The sequence below is a fragment of the Strix aluco genome, chromosome 24 (assembly GCF_031877795.1).
Source record: "Strix aluco isolate bStrAlu1 chromosome 24, bStrAlu1.hap1, whole genome shotgun sequence".
NCBI lineage: Eukaryota > Metazoa > Chordata > Aves > Strigiformes > Strigidae > Strix > Strix aluco.
In genome coordinates, this window is record NC_133954.1 from 5,219,611 (window position 1) to 5,239,450 (window position 19,840).

Here is a 19,840-nt window from a genome sequence, read left to right on the forward strand (position 1 = left end):
ACAAATGGAATAAACTTGGCTGCTTATACACCGTCAGTAAGTCTCAGATTTCAGAGCAGAGGGAGAGATGAAACAAACTGGTTTTGGGCACCTACTGGTAACAAAACTTTGTCCCTGCTTAACTCTCTGCCATCCCTCAGGAAGTGGAAAGCACATGTTTAGGTAGTGTAAGCCTTTTTCCTTTTATTTAGAATACCCTCTTTGTTTAAACAATATTCCCCCCCCAGATACAAAGTTCGGCCAGTAAAGATTACATGGAAACTGGAACACGCATCGTATGGAATACAAGATGCACTGGATGAGGAAGTTTAAAAACTTTCCGAGCGAAAAGTAGAACAAAGAAAAAAAAGTCTCCTAACATTTTCCCAAAGGTTTCACTCTCCTGTCACACACACTCTCCAAATGACAGCTAGCAAATTCAACTCTGCAAAAAGAAAACAGAGCCACGTCAATCGAGAGGAGAGAAAACAAGCCTCAAGGACACAAACCGCACCTTGGCCTGGGAGGAGCGATAGGTCCGGAGCAGCTGCGACCTCCGGCTCCTGCCTCCACTCACCTATGTTAGCTTCTTGGCTTTGTTGTAGAGCGAATCCACTACTTTACTCATATTCTGAATAGTCTCGAGGGCAGCTTCATAAGTTTTGTCTACAGGGGGCTCGTCGAAGATGATCAGGACTCCCTCGCCTTGGTCAAGGATGCCTGCGGACACAAAGCCAGGGTAACGCTCAACAGATCACTCCTTCCAGACAGCAGGAATTTAGGGATCTACCCAGCGAACTGCTCTGTTGGGTTTGGAAGGGGCTCATGTGTTGTACTGAACCAACTGATTTTTGTCTGGACTGAATTAACAGCGGCTCATCCAGGAAAAAAACACGTCCCGGAGAAGACATCCAGGAGATGCTTACGCCCGCAAAAAAAAAAAAAAAGCCATTTTATAATTAAACTATTTCCAGGTGCCAGATGGGCAATGCAGCTGGGTTCTGTAATTTTTGAGCTATTCTCTAACCAGTATGCTTCTTTTAGCCACCTCCCATTCATCTTGCTCAGCTAGACCAAGAGGGCTTTCTAAATTGTCACTAGGGACAATGTAAACAAGAACAGGGCTGTTTCCTTGAGGACTTATTAGAGAAGCAGCCTCCCATGGTCCCAAACCCAAACTGGGTGCACCCACGAACACACAAAATGCTCCTGACAAATTATCTGGGAAAGGCGACCGCATACTCCAGTAAGCTCCAAGGCAGAAGAGCACCCCTTTGCCAGGCAGCCCACCAATGCGCCTCACAACTGTCCCTGGACACAGGCGCAGCAAGGAAGGACTTCACAGCAGTTTCTGATTTGTGAGAAATTAAGCCTTGAGCTTGATGAAGGCAGATGGAAGGAGCAACAGGAACAGCCTTCATGACAACGGGCAGACACACAAATAAACCCACTGCTCACTGTTCTTCCCACAGTGCCTGTTAACCTGCGTGCCCACCCTCTGAAGCGGCGCCGAGCAGTCTGAGGAGGAACCTTGGGCTTCAAAGGTGCAGGGATGAGGAGGAGTCTACCCACAGTTTGCTTACACACGACCTGGTCGTGGGCAGCAGGGCAGTCAAGACCGAAGGATGCAGAGACTCACCATGAAATTTCTTGTCCAAGATCATCTGTGACAGTTTCCTTTCTACCTCAGCCTGAAATTGAAGCAGAAAAATTAAAAGTCTCCTAGAACTATATAAAGAAATACGAATTTTACTACTCCACACTCAACAGCCCTGGCAGGATATAAGCACTGCTTAAAAGCAGCTATTTTACCACTGAACACGATGTCAGGACAGATCTCTCCTTGCACACTGCTTTGATACTACCACCTGCTTTAGATGACACAGGAAATTAAGCAGTAGCTTTTAATGACGAGAGCACCAGGATGTCTTGCCCTCGTGTTCCACAGAAGACAGTGTATCTGTCATTTCATGCAGGTGTTACTCCTTAGGGGACCTGGAGCATTCTAGCTTGGTTCAGCAAATATTTAGTCAAGTGTTGGCCAAGCTTCACTGAAGCCTCTCAGTACCGAGCTCACCTCCTGCCCAGGGCCAAGCAAGGCCCCACAGGAGTCAGCTCCTCTTCTGCTCTTTGGACAGAGGACACACAGCTCCCGTTAAGAAACAACTGCAGTCCAGCTTTCATTCAAACTATCAAGTAGGTGCTAAATAAGCACCAAGGGCTAGTCTAGGAAAAGACTGCACAGACAGAAAGGGAAAACAGATGACGTAACGACCATAAAGGCCGAGCTCAGCACACTTCCAAACCTCTGGCCTTAATGCCCGTTCAGGACAAAATCACTTCAGGATGCAACTGTCTGGGACTACAGTGGATTTTCCTAAAACTTAATCTGGTTGGGATTATTTGTAAAGCAAGTTACTGCAATAGTCAACGTGACATACACATCCCTAATGAAACTTCCAAGTGATTAGCTGGATCCTGTATCTTAAGGGTCTGAGAAAGATTCCTCTGGGCACGCTCACGAGGATTAAATGCAGGTCAGTGGGGAAGACTGAGGTGGTCACGACGTGAGCTGTTACTACAACAGAGGAAATCTGCTGGCAATACAAAGCAAGAGCTAACACAGGGAGTAAAACCCACGTGAAGGAAGGCGACGTTACAGCAGAGTGTAGGGCAGAGGAAGACAGACCGATGCCTCATGGAAACTGTCCGTGTTAAAGTTCCCAGGAGTGATATTTGCCTGTAAATGCTGTGGTGCTGATCCGTCAGACTTAATAGCCTACATTTATTTCCCGGTGGCAAATGCCATTTGACCTCAATTCCTCTGCCCTCTTAAGATGTGCCACTGATTTCTAGTGATGTTCTTACCTTTGAGAGCTTGATGAGGCTGGATATGTGTTCAATCTATAAGAGAGACCAACAGAGTTAAGTAAATCTTTAGCTGCACTTTTGACACACAACACAGAGGTTGGGGCTCTTCCACAGAACAGCTCAAGGGCCTGTAAACGCTCTGGCCTAAAAATCTCCAAAGGCTTTTTCTGCTTCGCAGCTTTACGTCCTTCAGATTTTAAATCCAATTTTAACTGAAGACAGACGAGACGCCTAAAGCCATTTCGCTCTGAAACATGAAATAACATTTCTTCTCCAAGATTATTGCAGCTTTACCCACACCCTGTCAGAGCCTTTAAAAGCCAAACACTTCAGTGTTAAAAGCATGTCCGCCTTTCCGTGTGCGTAAGTGAAACAGCTGGAAAGGGCAACGACTCTGGAACATGTTTCTTCAAGTTCCCCTCAGCCCCCTCATCATTTTTCAGCTGAACACGATGAACCCTGAGCTCTGGAAGTGCTGAGCAGCTCTGAGTAAGAAATACTCTGTATGGGAACAAGTCCCTCACCCACCAGCAGCAGGGGACAGAGGTGCCAGCACGTCGGTGTGCTTGCTGGAAACAATTACCTGTACTCTGGAGAAGGGTTCGATGACTCTGATCAGATTCTGTTCCAATAAGTTATCATAGAGCTTAGCCAAGTGAGTGTTTATGATGGGGTCGTCCCTGAGCTCCACCTTATAGTCTGTCAGAGCCTGTGGAAGACACGGTGGGAACAAATAATTCAAGTAGTAACAGGTCTGCTGTCCTCAGGGCCCTCTGAGTATGAAAGTCTTCCCTCCCTGCCCAGCAAAGTATCAGTGGTTAATCCAATCCCATAACTTAGCTAAAAGGCCAGGAGGTCATGACAGCCTAGCAGCCCTTCAAGCACCGTGCAGCAAGCATAGGGCTTAGCAAGCCAGAATCTCTGGTTTACGCTCAGGAGACAGCACGGCAGGATCGTTCCCTGACACGGGAAGCCTCTCCGTTATCTCTGTGGCGTTCTTGCCGAAGCCAGACAAAATTTTAGAAGGATACACCTGCCGGTGAACAGCATCAAAAGTACAGGAAACTGCTTCTGAGTTCACTCTCCAAAAAAAGGAAACAACTAGTTTCAAGTGAGCTATTACTCTCCATGCTGCAAAAACCAAACAGGATGATTATTGCAGGGTATTTGCTTGATGCACTGTTGCTTTCTATGAAAGCTTTTACGGTTTCCTGCTGTGGTATGTAGCAACTCCAAAACTTTCCGAAACAGAACATTTTGACCAGCCAGGCCCCATTTTCTGCCTCCTGACTCACCTTTTCAAAATCTGCCAGCGATCGGTTCTTACTGGCCTGTGCCACACATTTTAGTGCTTCTGTCTGCAGAGAAAGAAAATCAGAGTAGGTTATTTTTCTGGCGTCTCCTCTCAGTGCTATTATGCCAACTGTGCAGTATACTGAAAACGTGCTTAAGCAGCAAAGCGGGAATGTTCCTTTTGCTACAAAGCCACGTCAGTGTTACTTCCACACAGGCAGAGTAAGGACAGCTGCTAAAAAGGAGAACATGCAGAACAGCTGCAGGACACCGCATGAAATCAGCTTCACGGAAACAAAGAACTCAAGTTTTGCAAGGTTTGAGAATACCAGCTGCAATTCCTATCAGGTTGCAGGTTGGGAGGCAGTTTGATACGATTTTGAAGTGCACATTTTGTCACTTGCTTAATGAACATGGCCATTTTCAGCCCTTAAAGCTGTGTTTCTCCTCTTCGGCATGCCACACTGCCTCCGCTGAGCAACAGCAGCATGGCAGAAGTCCTGCGGATACCCTATCACGGGCAGCATCAGAATACGTTTCTTATCTACCCCACAGTTGCTGAAACAAAGCACAAGACTCAGCCACAACTAAAGTACCATATTTATACTAAACAGAACAGCAACACCACTAGAAGAACAGTTCCCAAATGGCAAGAGGCACAAGTGACAGCCCGGTGGCTGTGGTGCACGAGGCCCAGGCTTCTGCTACCCTCTCCCCCACCCAGCTGCCCCCAAGGCTGCCCACTTTGTCTCTGCTCCCGAAGCTCAGTTTCCACAGCTGCTGCAGGAACCTGTGATCACTGCTGACTCAGGAGGACAGTGCAGGGAAGAGCTGGCATTTCCTCCACAGTACACTGCCCTCGTGCGCTGAGAAGGAGCCTCCAACGCAGCTGCTGCTTGGGGGAAGGGGATGAAGCAGGACCAGGGCTGCCCTTCGTGATCCAGCAGGGATTGCACAGGGATATCCCCACTTCAGACTCTTTTCTACACACATATGCTCACTGATCTCCTCTACTAAACAGCTCCCCCAATCCTCTGTGAGGTAGGTGAGTATTAGCTCCTGCGTCAAAGTAAATAGCTGGCTGACCAAAGCCACCAAGGGCATCACTGTGTAAGCCTGGCTCAGACCCTGGCCCGCTTGGCTTTTGGCCCTGTACTTTATATAAGCATCCCTGGATTTAATACGGGGGTGGCATTCACAGACTGGCAAGTTAACATGTTAGAATAAACAGTTGACTTAACAACTCCCCAGCTGCTTGGCTTCCACCTTACAGTCATCTAGGTCTCAAGCTGCTCAGCTACACTGCTGTGAATAGATTTTCAGGACTTGCTACCACCCAAGTAAAACCAATTAATAACTCCGATTTAAATACATCGGCTCCATGGCTGCAGAGCAGCTGGCGAGGGCTGAGACAGGAGTACCTCAGAATTAGGCATTTAGTAGTTCATGAAGAAAGCAGAGAGGAGAAAACCAGAGAAAATGAAGCGAGCAGGCCAGATTCTCAGGTGGTGAAAATCACTGTATTCCCTTTGAAGGCGAGCGACTTATGGTAATTACTTATGGTAATTTAATCAGTTCTGGATCTCATTCAGGTGGCTCAGAAGCGAAGGGTATTTTGGTACGAAAAGACCAAAGTATTTGACAAAAAGAATAACACATTATTCTCAGAGATAATAGGAAGATAGAAAGGATTAAGTTTCTATACCTGTCTTCCTGCATACCGCAGAGCAAGCTTTCCACTCACTAATGCCTGCACATCTTCTGGGCTAGAGAGGGGAGGGAAGGGAGGAGAGCATTTATTCAGCAACATGGTCAGAGTAAACCTAAGCGTGCCTCAAAAATTCCCAACTGATAGCAAATTACTACAATTCAAATAACAATGTATCAGATTAGGTCATAAAGACAAACAGCAAAGCTTGTCTCCTTGAGTTCTTTCATTAGTTTAGAGTCTTATAAACGAAAAGCCTTTCCCATTTAAACGCAGGGAGTGTTCTTCACAGAACCATTTGCCACGTACATGTTCAGCATGATTTTGCACAGCAACATGTATTTCAGCGCAGTGATGGCTTTTGGGTTGTCAATTGAATCATATCCCTCAAACGCCTCGTAAAAATATGAGTAGGCTGTTTTCCAGTCCTTCTCTTCTGCTGCATGGATAATACCTGTTGAGAGGAACAAACAGGCCGGCATCAGAGTTAATTCCAAATGTAACTGGAAGAGGAAGAACAATTTGGTTGTCCGGTGCTTTATCTGGTACTTCAAGTAAAGAGAAACCTTTCCTTCTGTGTCCCCCTTTACCTTATCTCTAGCAGAACATCATCCATGTCCTCTCTTAAGAGGGCATGTTAAGAAAGACAAGTTTGAGGCACTTCAGGTAAGTGCCTGCAAATTAAGTCAGGAACAACGTTACGGTTTTACTAACGTGGTGGAACGCTGTAGTGCCTAAGGAGGTTACAGACCCTCCACCACCAGAGGTTTTCAAGAACAGGCTGAAAAAAACATGTGTCAGGAACAATGTTATTATCGCTGATCCTGCCTTGAGGCAGCTGGGCAGGCTTGTGGATATCTTGAGGTCCCACCTAGCATCATTTTCCACAATTCACTCAGGAAAGAACAAATATCAGTCAACTGATGCACCATGACGAGTCTTAGACTTCCCCCTTCTCCGGAAGGGCTTTACCTGACTGCATGTCTAACGCTGCTTGCAGCTTGGGTGGACAGTAGATTGCGTTGGCTGTAGTCCGTGCAGAGGTTAAGGCTGCTCTTGCTTTTGGCAGATTGCTCAGGGCATGGTAAGTCTTACTTTCTAACAGCTGCACTTCCACCAGCAATGCCTTGTCGTCCATCTTTTTCAATTCCCGAAGAAGCTGGGAGCCTAGCAGCAGGGAGAAACAAGAACCTTTGTAACCTGCTCTGCATCTGCTATCAACAACTACACAAACCAAGTCTTTCCAGATGACACCCTTCTTCTCCCACAGCAGTACTGGCTTTGAGGAAGGGAGGCTAGGCTTACACAACCTGTTCTTCCCAGAAGAAACAAAGGAGAGGAAATAATAGTGGGTCAGTGCCAGTCCACAGCTGGAGAAGGATGAACCAGTCTTGTGTTAGAAGTGGAAGAGGGCAGTAAGAACACTTGGATAAGTGGACAGCATGTCTCTGCCACCTCAGCGCAGGCAGCAGATGCTCAGCAGAAAGTCAAGGATGGGTTGTGCAGTTCAGATTGTCACTCTGGTACCCCTTCCCCAGGTGACAATGTGATTTACCACTCGCATTCAGAGCTCTGAGCAAACCTGAAGTACTGCCTCTTCCTGCATCATTCCCCCAGGGTGAGACCTGAGGATTTTCAAACAACTCCTAAGAATATGGGATGAGGAAGGAATGTTTTAAGCACAAGACATTTACAGATCAAATTTAGGAGAAGGAATGGACAGCCTAAGAAATGCCTAGATAAACTGTCACATTAAAGCTTTGTGAGGGCAGAAAAAGCCAGCCTTAGAGGGAGCTTTTCCCCTTCCCCCCTGGTGACAAACTAAAGAGCTAACTTAAGGCAAACAGAGATGAGAACCCCATAAGCTTCTGAAGCAACTGACATCATCTACGTGGACTTGTGCAAAGCATTTGACACTCTCCCACACGACATGCTTGTCTCTAAATTGGAGAGACGTGGATTTGACGAATGGACTACTCGGTGGTAAGGGACTGGCTGGATGGTCACACTCAAATTGCTGCGGTCAACAGCTCGATGTCCAAGTGGAGAACAGTGACAAGAGGCATCCTAAGTTCATTACACATCTGTATGCAAACTAATTCTAACTTGATATTGAATTCCATGTATCAGAGCACTTAACATAATTTGATATTCTGATCAGATACAAGTTACCCAGGTGACTCTGGACATGACACGTGCTCTTGTCACCGCACTGTTTAAGAAGTTATAGGTCCCTGGTGACACATCACCACCGCCCGGGTGAGCACTTCTGTCCGTGTCAGCGTCGTCATCCCTCAGCCCTGCTCGAACCCACACGCTGAGCTGGCAGAGCAGTCTGTACAAATACCCTTTAGCCAGCTTAAACCTCATCTTACATTACTGCAGTCATTTGCAAAATGAGCATTTGTAAAGCACCGAAGGGACTTGGGCCGTGTAAGATGACCTGCTTTACTCTGCTTTGTAGCAGAGTAGGAGAGTTCACTTGGTTAATTACCATATCTCAGGTGGTGCAGAAGCAAATTCTTAAAGCCTTTGCACTACTTCACAAGAGCTCGTCTAATTACATCCTTAGAGGTTTGCCATTTCCTAGCATTACTACTGCTTTTATTGAGGCTGTATTTGAGCAAACTGAAAAGAGCTGGTTTCTTCCTTCAACCTCTCTGAACACAGCAGTGTACTATGTCTGTTCCAGCAGGAGCCAAACCTGACGGCCTTCAACTGGATACAGCTCCTCTTTGCTTCCAAAATTATTTGAAATGAACAAATGGTGAGAACAAAGAGATCCCTAAAAGCTTTTATCACCAAGCTATAGCAAAAGATGGCAGAACTGGTACAGCACTGAGAAATTAACGCTCAAGTTCTACAAAACTTCTCAAGGAACATGACATCACCGGTCGTTTCCCTCGTCAGCCTCAAGCCTGATTTCAAAGCAGAGCACTACTACCACCACCTAGTGGGAGGCTTACCTAGCTGCAGGGCTTCTTGGTACCTCTTGGTATCGAAGTACAGAGAGACCAGCCTCGCCTGGAGAACAGAAAAGGAACTGCTGTGAGGAAAGCCAGAGAAAGGTAGTACGGATTTATTTGGTAAGATGAAAGTTTATATTCTTATCTGCACAGACTTCACTAAATGAGTTGGTATTAATTATATCATATGGTCCAATTCTGCAAGATCTGCCACTTGGAAGATTGGCTAGTTTAAACACGATGGGGAAAATCCTGTCTGCTCAAGAGGAGTCACTAACTTTAGTGTCATCGCTATCGCCCGTCCATTACATGTACAAAGATCTGGACAACGCACTACATATTCTCTACTTTTATAGGTATTAAATCTGATAAAGGGAATACGTTATCACACAGGTTTGGGATCCACAGTGTAACATACCTCCAGAGCCTGGCGTAGAAAAGTCCTCTTCTCTGATTTGGCCCATTCAATACACTCTAAACACAGGTCAACCTTAAAGGGAGCAGAAAGAAATTTGTAAAGCCTTCTGCTACCCCTCTTTAAAACAGCAGTAGGGTTCAATCATTTCCTACAAAGCAACAAAAATACAACAAAGCCTGAATCTCCACAGCGTAGTTTAAGGAAACAAGTCATTCCTGTCTGAAGAACATTGCTAAACGACGAATTAGCTCTGCTTTAAAATGAGTCTGGAGATTAGCCTTCACCACCAGTGCCTACCCCAACTGTCTCTGAATGGCACCTCCAGCAGTACCAGGGTAAAGCGCAGTTCACCGCTGAGACCTGCAGCTCGGAGCAACGGGACGCCACTTCCCTTCAACAAGGACTCGCTGGTAACCACACACGATACGCTTCAGCCTCAGGCTGCACCGTGTTAACACCAGAGTTTAAACTCACAGAAACGTTGCACAAAAGGATATAGAACAGCTAAATCATGCTACATATTTTCATACTCTATTTGCTAGGTTATCTTCCCGTACTTTGTAACAACGTTCACAGTATTATACTTCTTATAATACGTATTGCAAAAGTAAAGCTCAGAAGGCAAACTAAGGTTTAGTTTAAACTTTAGCCATCACCAAAAAATCCCAACAGACCACCTTCTTCAGCTGCTTTTCTAACGTATTTGGCTTCCAATAACTTTCTGACACCAGGGACAATCCTCCCACACTGGAATATGAAAATAAAGATTTGGCTTCCCAAGTTTCACCAGTAAAAATTACTGCTGAAATCCTAATAGCGTTTCTTAAACAGCTGTGTTTTTGTTTGAAATAAAAACATCTGGGTACATGAGAACTGATTCTGCCTTAGGGCAAGGGATGGACTAAAAGACTTTGAGGTCCCTTCCAGCGTGTTTTGCACCATTTCATTTGGCCATAGAGAAAAATGTATTTTCAATTGCTCTAGAAAGAAAGGAAAATAAAGTGCACGTGTTTTAGGGCCTAAATACGTCAGAGCATGTGTGTCCTTTAGTAGTATAAAGCAACAGAGGTGCTGGGCTCCATTATTTACAACCCAGTCAGGCGCCAGGAGCCTGTCAGTAAGTGACACTGGATGTTTTATCCATCACTTCAAAGCCGAGTAAAGGAACCCAATGGCTTCTCATATTTTTAAGACTGCTGAGATTCCCTTGATGAATAAAGCAGTCATGTTCCACCCCAATTAGCAGAGGGTGTCGATTTAGTACTGGACAATAACGTGCAGTCAGTCACCTTGAGGTGCTAGGCTCAGGAATGCCTTTTCCCAAAATCTCCGGATCGCAGCTCTTTCTGGAGCAGCTCTGTAGCTGTACTACACTGCAGGACTCGTCCCCATTTAATAAGCAGTGACGAGGAGCTGACATTTTATGAAAAGCCATTATGAAGCCGCAATTTATCGCGCAGTGATAGCTGGAGCATTAGGAGCTGGAGAAATCTCTAATTTCATTGCTTTACTGGACTCCTGGGAGTCTTCTTAATATACGTTACACTGAGGAACCAAATGTCCCTCTGAACATTTCTGAGGCGCTGAAAGTATTCAGGATTACTGCGTCAAGAACCTCACAGGTTAGGTGTCATAATTCCTTAAGGTTTTGGGTTTGGCTTCTGAATATGCTTGAAAGTGAGTATTTTGACTAACTGGGCCATATTTCCATCGCTATTACTCCAAGTTCTTCCCCTGCCATAAAAAGCCACTGTCTGGGACTGCATCCAAATATCGTCCTTTACATCAAGTTACCTCTAGAAAAAGTCAGAAGCCACTCATTTTCTCCTGACGCCTTTGGGGGTTCCCTCCTCACCTGTACATCCCACCCCGCTTCCCTTATTCTCTTCTGTTAAAGAAGAGGGGCAAAAATCCTCTCACCACTTACGATAACACAATATACAAGCCACAGAGAACATTTGCTAGGTTACCTGAACTAAAGGATGCCACCTGCCTCTCAACATGGCAGAACCTCTTCTAAACTGTCCAGTCTCATGGGGGCTTTGTCCTTAATCTGTTGCTCAGACCCTCCCTGCCTCCCCTTTCCACCTAACCGCTTTGGTGTGCCAGCACAACTTGTACTACCACAGCTCAGCGCTGCTTCTAAGTGGCTCCTCGTCATTTACAAGTTGCTCCTGTCCTCCTCCCATTCCCAAGTAACCAACAAGTCACATAGACACAAAAAAAAAAAAAAAGAAAATAAGAAACACAACTGTATTCTAATGAGCTATCTTACACCAAATGGGTTTTCTGGTGGAGAAGTTCATCCACTGGAAGTAGTTTACACTTGGCAGCTGCAAAACTTTTTGCACTCCCACTTGAGGAGTAACTTTCATACCTCAGAAGCCCTCTGTGGAGTAAGACACACCACACTGCATCCCCACCCAACGCACCTTCACGTCTCCAGGTGAAAGATGCAAAGTAACACTCACCAGCTAATCCCACCAACTCCTGAACAGACCTTGAACACTCACTCCTCTAGCTCTGCACCATCATGCTGCCCCCAGCCTCCCACCAGAACGAGCTCTCTGGAGCAAGTGTAGCACCTCTCGTATTCCAAACACCCACCACAAACTACTGCTAATGCTGTGCATCTCATAGCTAGCAACACGAATCTAAGAAAAATGCCCAGGGTGAGAGTTACTCCTAACCCACAGCAGGATGAGGCTTGCAGAAAAACATGGTTATGAGTGAATTAAATTATCTAATGTTCTATGAATAGAATATATCCAAATGCATTAAATGAATGTTTCCTGACGTGAGTAATTCTTCAGTGCAAAGCAAACTAGGTCAGATAATGGTACTACAAGCTTTTGAGGAACAGACTACTGCTGAAATTTAAATCTCACCTCCTGTCCTGTTGCTGCCTCCATATCAAGGAACAGATCAAGCAGAGATCGGACTAAGCGGGCTGCCTTTGCTTTGCTGATGGAGTTCAAGAAGGGTCGAACATACTTCAGAAGTCCTCCCAGCTCTGCATACAGAAAAAAAAAGATTCATGAAATACAGCCACACAGCCAAGAGTTACACCGCAGCTGGAGTACCTGACACGTCTATACACATCAGTATTTATTACATCAAACGTTTTATAAGCAGTCTCTCAACATCATTTACAGGAAAAGAGTGATAAATGTCACCTGGAGGAATGCCTTGCAGTAAACACGGGGACTGGCAAAGGGGACTGTTGGGCTCCAGCCTTACCCACACAGCATACGTTTCCCGTTACTTCAGTTCGCCCAATTATAACACCATTTGTAAGTACACTTGCCTCAGGCACGTTTTAAAAACATAAGCATCTGCTAAATGCTTTGAGATTTTTCTATAAAACGGGCAATGGAGTTTATAGTTTAAGTATGTTTTTATTAACTCACAGTTTGACGTTTTAATCTGCCGTACCTAGCCAGCCCTAGAAAGTCAGATACACCCCGTGCTCCGCTGCTGAAAAAACGGCATTTAACACTTCAACTACCCACATCACCTAATTAGATCTTACCTTAGTTAACTAGATCTCTGTTTCTATAGTCTCCTTACTAGTTTACAGTTATAAAGCTAGTCTCAAGCTCACAAAGGGATCTGGTGTAGTTGGGATCTGTCAGTGCTGGGTTAACGGTTGGACTGGATGATCTTCAAGGTCCTTTCCAACCGAGATGATTCTGTGAAAGGAAAAGCCTTTCTCTATGAAGAAATACACTAAAAATGTCATTCCTACGGAGCGAAGGGATGTGGCTGTCAACAGCAGCAGCTTCAGGACTCGGCGTTCGCAGAAGCAGAAGGGAGTTACGTGCTGGAATCGCACAGCACCCGTTAAAACTCTTCTCCTGCGATAAACACCACACGGCGGTGGGGCCAGGGTGCAGCGATGTCTGTTTACAGTCAGGGGAAGACGATACCTCCAGCAGACAAGCAGCGTGCCAGGGCAGGGTTCAGCGGGTCGTACACCGCAATCACAGCTTGTTTGCCCCAGAATTCTAAGTCTCACCCAAACATCACCTACATCTGGCACTACCACGTTTACAAGATTTGATAGTAAAAGTACCACAACAAAACCTGCAATGAGTATTTCAGAAATCTTCAATATACTCTACATCAAACTGGCATCGAAATCAAAACTATAAGAGACTAATCTGATTTTAATTAGTATACAGAGAACCATCAGCAGAATTTCAGTTTGGGAGGATTCCAATAAAAACAGCTGAAAACAAGATTTCTGTCATACTTCATTTAGCAGTAACGCAAAAGAATTGTTATAAGAACATCTTAATAATATCTAAAAAAAATATTCCAGTATTTTTTACTTTTTCAACTTATTTATTTTAAAGGTTTAATCAAGCCTGATACAGCTCATTTCTTACACTGTTAAGAACTGAACTCAGTGTGTTCCAATCCAATTGCTCACGGTGATGTACTGACACTTTTATACATCTGAAAGCGCAGTTTTTAGAACAAACAAAACTTATCTGCAGTGCACCCTGAATCCTTAGAGGAGCCTTCTTTTCCAAACAGCAGTGCAACAAATCATGACTCTTCCTACAATGAGCCACTTGGACTTTGTACCGGAAACAAAACAAGACACTATGACTGCTATGCCAAAGATTTCATAAAAGTTTTCCTTTCTCTCTGTCTGAGAATAAAGGGGCAGGTTTTTCTAGGATTGAGGTACAGCTTCTTTACTAAGACTGAGCCCGCTGACTGACAGTTTCAGTCAGCACTCAGCTTTCACCCAACAACTGTTACCTTCTGCCCCGTGGCAGATGATGACTTTACCCACACCGCCTTCGTTCTGAGGACCACTCAATCTGCGGTGCCACTCACGGATGCAAATCCCAATCATTTTAATCAAGCACTCTGGTTTCACAAACCGTAAACAAACTACTGTGACAGCAGCAGACAGCTGCTTCCAACACATCAGTTTTGTGCAGAGCTACTCTCAAGCATCCCTCCTCTCGATGTGAGCTGAGAAAGGTGGGCTCCAGATCACCTTGTTGGGCTCAGAAGAGAAGCAGAAGTGAAGCTGAAGTTGCCCAGAAGCTGTTTCTTGTGCTCTTCCCTGACGTAACTAACACAAGCACTTGAAAACACCGCACTTCACACAGGGACTAAGTCTGCTTCTCATCAGGTCACAGCACTGTACCCTTAGCTCTGAGCTCTGTGACTACGAATTTGCTGGTTTTTTCAGTCTGTCTTATGAAGGCAGCGAGACTCTCTGAGATCCATCAACTCTCAACTACTACAGGGTACCACTCTTCCTACTGTGCATCGCTGCGTTACACCAGCTTCTCAGGACCAACTGAATCGTGGTTTTAGTGCACAACATACTCTTCCACACAAGCAAGGAACTTCAGAATAAAAAAGGAAAAATCATGTGAAACATACTGCAGTACTCAACTTTCCATTGACTTGCTCAACAGCTGCACAAGAACTCACTAGAAAGCAGATTTGAAGTCAACAGCTAGAATATATCTGTACATTTTGCAAACTACACATTTAGACAGTGAAGCTCAAAGTTCCCATAGAAATTTCTCTTTCCTACCAATGTAACTGTCAACTATTTATAGGGTTATTTAAGTAAATGCAATGCTTGGTAAAAGGGTATGATTGACAGCTCTGGAGAAGTGATGAGCAGCAGCTCTGGAAAATGAAATCTGCTGCTCAACCTCAGAGAAAGCGCTTGCACAAGCTAACATGCCATGTACCCGAATTCCTGATTCAACTTATTCCAATCCTATAGTTTTAAGCAATGCTATAAAAATCTAGAACTGTCCTCAAAAGGTAGTTAAACTACCAGTTCAATCCTTAATCTCTATCAAGCAGATGAAGAGGGTCATTTGTATCACTGTTATTTTTTTAAACAAAGGCCGTAGTGCAATAGAGATTAGTCCTCTAACAACCACAGGTTCATTTTACACTCTCACTCAGCAGCACAGCAGCTGTAACTTTCAAACCCCACCAAACTGCAGCTGATTTTTTCCCTAGGCTGCAGCTCACAGATCCTTTCATCTCTGGGAAGTTACAGCTTGAAAGTAGCCAACAAGCCACTGCAACACCTCGAATCTGTCAAAGAAATTTCACTAGCTAAACCTAAAGCATGTGCAGCAGCAGCTACCATGATGAGATCTCCTTCATGCGGGCCAGAAACTGCACAGTCTCAGTAATTTCCTCGTTAAGTTAAGCAGCACCAACTGACTCCCCTTGGATATGAAGATCCGTGTGTCTGCCTGGTGCTAGCATCTTTGCGACCGGTTGTACCTGGTGAAGATGCTGCTGACCCTGCCTGCTTGTCACTCCTCCTAGTCTACTTCACCCTAGAAAGCAGACAGAAAGAAGGCTGACAGTGTCTTCCCCACAGAAGCATCACATCTCCAAGCTGCGCTATCCCCCGTCTTCATCCCCCAGCTTCCCCCCGTCTCCAGGAAGCACAACCTGGTGATCTCACTCAGATCTACACATACGCTCCTGGCTTCTTAACACTGCCAAATTCATTTTCTTCTATTCGATTGCTCTGCAGTTTAGTGTTCCCTTTAATGACTTCCAAATACATTTCACGTTTGCTCCTTCAAGAATCTGGTTTTGATGAGTTAATACTGTCATTTTCAATTACTTAACCTTCTCCTTAAAAAAAACCCCTATCAGCTAGCCACTTGCTGAGAGTACACCGAAGTTCTTCCTACTCGTGCGAGACTTCCGCTTTAACTCAAAACTACTCCAAGTTCTGCAGCATTAAAGGAGGCCATCGTGTACCTAACAACTCTTCTCTCAGGCTTCTGCACACCAGCAGCACATCCACACATTTACTCGAAGGGACTCTTCTGACAATTTCCCCCTTTTTAGCCCAAACACACACATATTCCTTGGTGCAGGAGCAAAGCCATGTTGAATTATCTCTGCAGAAGCAAACATCAGAGCACACAGGGCACACATACAGCACAGACACCTACACCTGAGTTAATTGACTTGAGGTCCTTGAATATTAAATTAGAGAAATAGGCACTTGTACTTCAGGCTTCATTTGTCCTGCTCTAAGTTCTTACTGTAGGAAGAGATGAATCGTGTGCTGGAAGGGCTTATTTTTCCCCACCGACTATAAAAGCCGTCCACACTAGGAAATCAGAAGTGGACATCTATAGTTAGGTGAGATGAATAGCACCTTTGTTTCCAGCACTGCTCTAAGTGCAAGTAATCTACTTTGTCACAAGCTCCGTTCAATTGCAAATCACAGCAGGATCAGTGTCCAGAATGCTCAAACACACGCAGACGTGGGTAGATCAGTTAAACGGCCAAGTCAAAACAGATGTGTACAAAGACTGGGCAGTAGGACACCAAGCGCGCATTTCAGAATAAATATAAAACCGTGACCCTGATCAGCTGCTATCTGAGCCCTCACACTGCTCTCCATGAACTACTCGTAACGTTAGGTCTGGCATCCCAGTTGAATTTCAGTTTGATTAAACCTTCTGCTGGCCTGTTTTCCCCAACCAGTTTCAGACTGTTAAAAGCACACACGCTTCACTTCACATTCTGAATTATTGTTGTGCACAGTTAGAAAACATCAGGGCTATACCATGGCCAACTGTCTGCCACAGACAGAACACTCTTTGTACAGACAGGGAGTATCAGCTCCTAAACTGCTTGAGGTGAAAGGTGCTCCAGAAAAGGTATTCTTCAGCAAAAGAAACAAAACTAAACCGCTGAGTACAAACTAACAAACACGCTGCCTTGAGCTTTCCAGGAAACAAAAGGCATGGACAGATTCAAATCAAAAAATCATCAGACTTTACTCCATGTCTGTCCTTTCACACATTCACAATAGAAGGACTGTCAAGTCTTGCTCAAGTACGGAGCTGGGCAAGGATTCTCTGATGTAATGTTCCAGCAGATAAATTAACTGAGAAAGAAGCTGTTGGTGAGAAAGGACTTTTGGGGACAAACTTTCCAATCTGAAACAAGGCTCTGAGCTTATGAAAAGCAAATCAAGAAAATCCTCTCACCTCAAACTTTAGTCACTTGTACTGAAATGGCCACATGTCAAAGGGTCATAAACTAAACTGCCCAACGCATCAGCAACCTTTTGGAATACTGGGCCAAGTAACATGAGATCAATATTTTACGTTGTTTACCCAATTTTTTAGTTTCTGTCCTGTCTCCGAGAGAACACTGCCTGCCAAAAACTGTTTTTACTTCTATCCCATTAAATAAGGAGACTAAATTCATGTGAATGTATGTATCCCTCACCCGTTACCTCAGTTACTTATGTCAGGCTCACCTTCTGCCTGCCCGGTCTTGGCCAAAAGCGACCCCAGTTCCAGGATGCTCTGCTCTTTGACTTGCACCGCTTCCTCATCATTTTCCTGGACATCGCGTTTCACTAGGACAGAGTAGAAAAGTTACCTTTAATGCTATTTCAGTTAGAAGATAATCATTACTAGTCAGCTCCTGGAAAGGCACCAAAAAAAAGTAACTGTTATAACAGGCAATAGTGAATTCAGCCTGGCCTGCGAGATCTGGAAAGCAGATTATAGAGAGAGCTTCATCTACGCCTCACGTAGGTTTAATCCAGCTGATAGCCACAACTGCATGCTCCGGCTTGAACATAAAGTTTTGAAGTAGTCTCATTAAGCTTTTCCAGCTGTTCAAGTTTCATTTATAAAACACCACCACACAACAGACCCTCTCCCACTGAAGCCACAAAACCAAATAAAAGAAATTGAATGGGATTTCCAGGATTGGGATTTCTGATGTTGCCGCTTTCAGTCGCAATCCCGCAGTGCTGTTTTGACAAGAACAGCACCGGCTCTGCGAGTGGGGTACGTCTGCCCTCCTCGCTCGGGAGCGGATCAGGCGCTCCAGCCGCTGCAGGAGTCAGTCCTCCTTCCCACGCTGAACTCCGACCATCTCATCACCACTCTGTGTACCACCGCGACTAACTCTGGCTCTGAATTCTGCAGAAGGGCCAAATGACATACAGCAGCACCAAACCTGTGTTTACACAACATCAATTTCATATAAGTTATCCACAAAACAACACACTTTCTTCCCTGCTACCATGTAAACGTTCATCTCCACCATTCCCTGCACAGGCGAGTTCATCCAATTTCTACACAAACAAACCCAAAATACGCTGCCCAGCTCGAGAGGGAACTGAAATCCTCCACGCTGCCCCTGCGCTCAGACTGCAGCTTTCAGTCCTCACAATTTAACACGTGCGGTGACAAAAGCAAAGTAACTTTGCTCTCAAGGAGGAAAGTATCACAGCAACGCTCTCTTCCCGCTCCAGCTTACGCCAACCGGCAACACAAGCTGTTACTCCTGACTGAGGCTGACCTGACAGAAAGTTGTAGGTGTGTTGACAGGCTTGAGAACACCAACTACTAATTAACCAGCAAAACACCGAGAGGGATGAGCAACTTTTAAAGACCATACAGCAATTCGTTTCAAGCTCTAATACGGACCCTAGGAAACGTTTATTTGCCCAACACAGCAGGGTGACAGCAGGTCACAGCATCTTTTCAGAAATCACCATACGTTACGAGAATCACTCTTTCATACACAAAAAGCACCTGCTCTCCCTACCCCGTACGACTCCGAATAAAGAGGGATGTCCACATTGTGCCTACGAACCACTTTATAGCACCAACATCTCCTTAGCACCACTAAGCGTCCAGGACAGACCAACAAGGTAACTGCTCCAAGCAGCATCTGTCTTGAAACAAGCAGAAGTTAAAACTCCAGACACAGCACACATGAAAACTCCTCAAAACTTTCTGTGTAGCGCTGAGAAGGTAATTTAAAGAGCGGGTGTACTCTGGTGTTAGAACAGAAAATACCACTTCCAGCACAGTTTTCCCACCCGTCAGCACGCCGAGCACCGGCCACAGGCCGCCGCTACCAGCGCAACACCCAGACGCTGTAACACCACAACCGAAAAACCCCAGAAGCGAACAGCCGGTACAGGCTGACGCCCGCCTGCCCCACTGCCCGCTACAGCCCCGGTACACGCCGCTCCCCAGGCTTCAGTGCAGCCAAGTTCCCCCGCCGCTGCCTCTGCACCCACCCGCACCGCGTTGAACAGGGAACAGAAGCCGGCCCGAGCCGCGGGGCTCCGCTGACAGGCTCCCCGAGCGGGGCTCCGCCGCGGCCGCCCGCTTCAGCCCGGCAGCTCCCCGGCCGCTCGGGCCCGCGGGACCCTCACCGGCGACAGGCAGCGGCCCGGCCCCGTCCCGCCGGCCCACGGTGCGGGTGGAGGACCCGCATGGGAGGAGGGGGCCGGGCCGGGGCCGGTGGAGCGGGCCCAGGCCTCGCTCCCGTCCGGCTCGCACGGTGAGTCAGCAGCCGGCAGCGGTGGCAGGCGGGAGGCGGCGGCGGGCGGCCGGCGGCGGGCGGCGGGGCGGGGGCGGGCGGCGGCGCCTCACCTATGGAGTGGAGGATGCCGATGGAGGCCTCGCGGTCGGTGGAGAGCAGGGACTGCGCGCGCTGGAACTCCAGCACCGCCGCCGCCGCCATCTTACCGCTCCCTCACTCCCTCCTCACGGCCAGCCCGGAAGCGGCCTGTGGAGGCCACGCCCCTTCCGG

The 19,840-nt window shown here is 46.2% G+C and overlaps 1 protein-coding gene across 1 annotated transcript; it reads right to left on the reverse strand.

Moving 5' to 3' along the window:
* Window positions 1-157: 157 nt before the first annotated feature.
* On the reverse strand, window positions 158-19,840 carry PSMD11 (proteasome 26S subunit, non-ATPase 11). Its single transcript, XM_074849429.1, has 14 exons — window positions 19,681-19,840; window positions 17,535-17,636; window positions 12,124-12,248; window positions 9,236-9,307; window positions 8,818-8,875; window positions 6,824-7,018; window positions 6,161-6,305; window positions 5,849-5,909; window positions 4,146-4,208; window positions 3,434-3,559; window positions 2,848-2,883; window positions 1,619-1,670; window positions 557-699; window positions 158-424 (listed from the first exon to the last, which is right to left on the reverse strand). The coding sequence occupies exons 1-13, from the start codon at window positions 19,769-19,771 to the stop codon at window positions 557-559; spliced, it is 1,269 nt and encodes a 422-aa protein (XP_074705530.1). The 5' UTR covers window positions 19,772-19,840; the 3' UTR covers window positions 158-424.

Coding starts and splice junctions, on each gene's coding strand:
- PSMD11 (XM_074849429.1), bottom strand. CDS start 19,771: ATGGCGGCGGCGGCGGTGCTGGAGTTCCAGCGCGCGCAGTCCCTGCTC. Junction 9,308..12,123: donor AGGCAGCAACAGGACAGGAG/GTGAGATTTAAA, acceptor GCTCCCTTTAAG/GTTGACCTGTGTTTAGAGTG. Junction 8,876..9,235: donor TTCTACGCCAGGCTCTGGAG/GTATGTTACACT, acceptor TCTGTTCTCCAG/GCGAGGCTGGTCTCTCTGTA.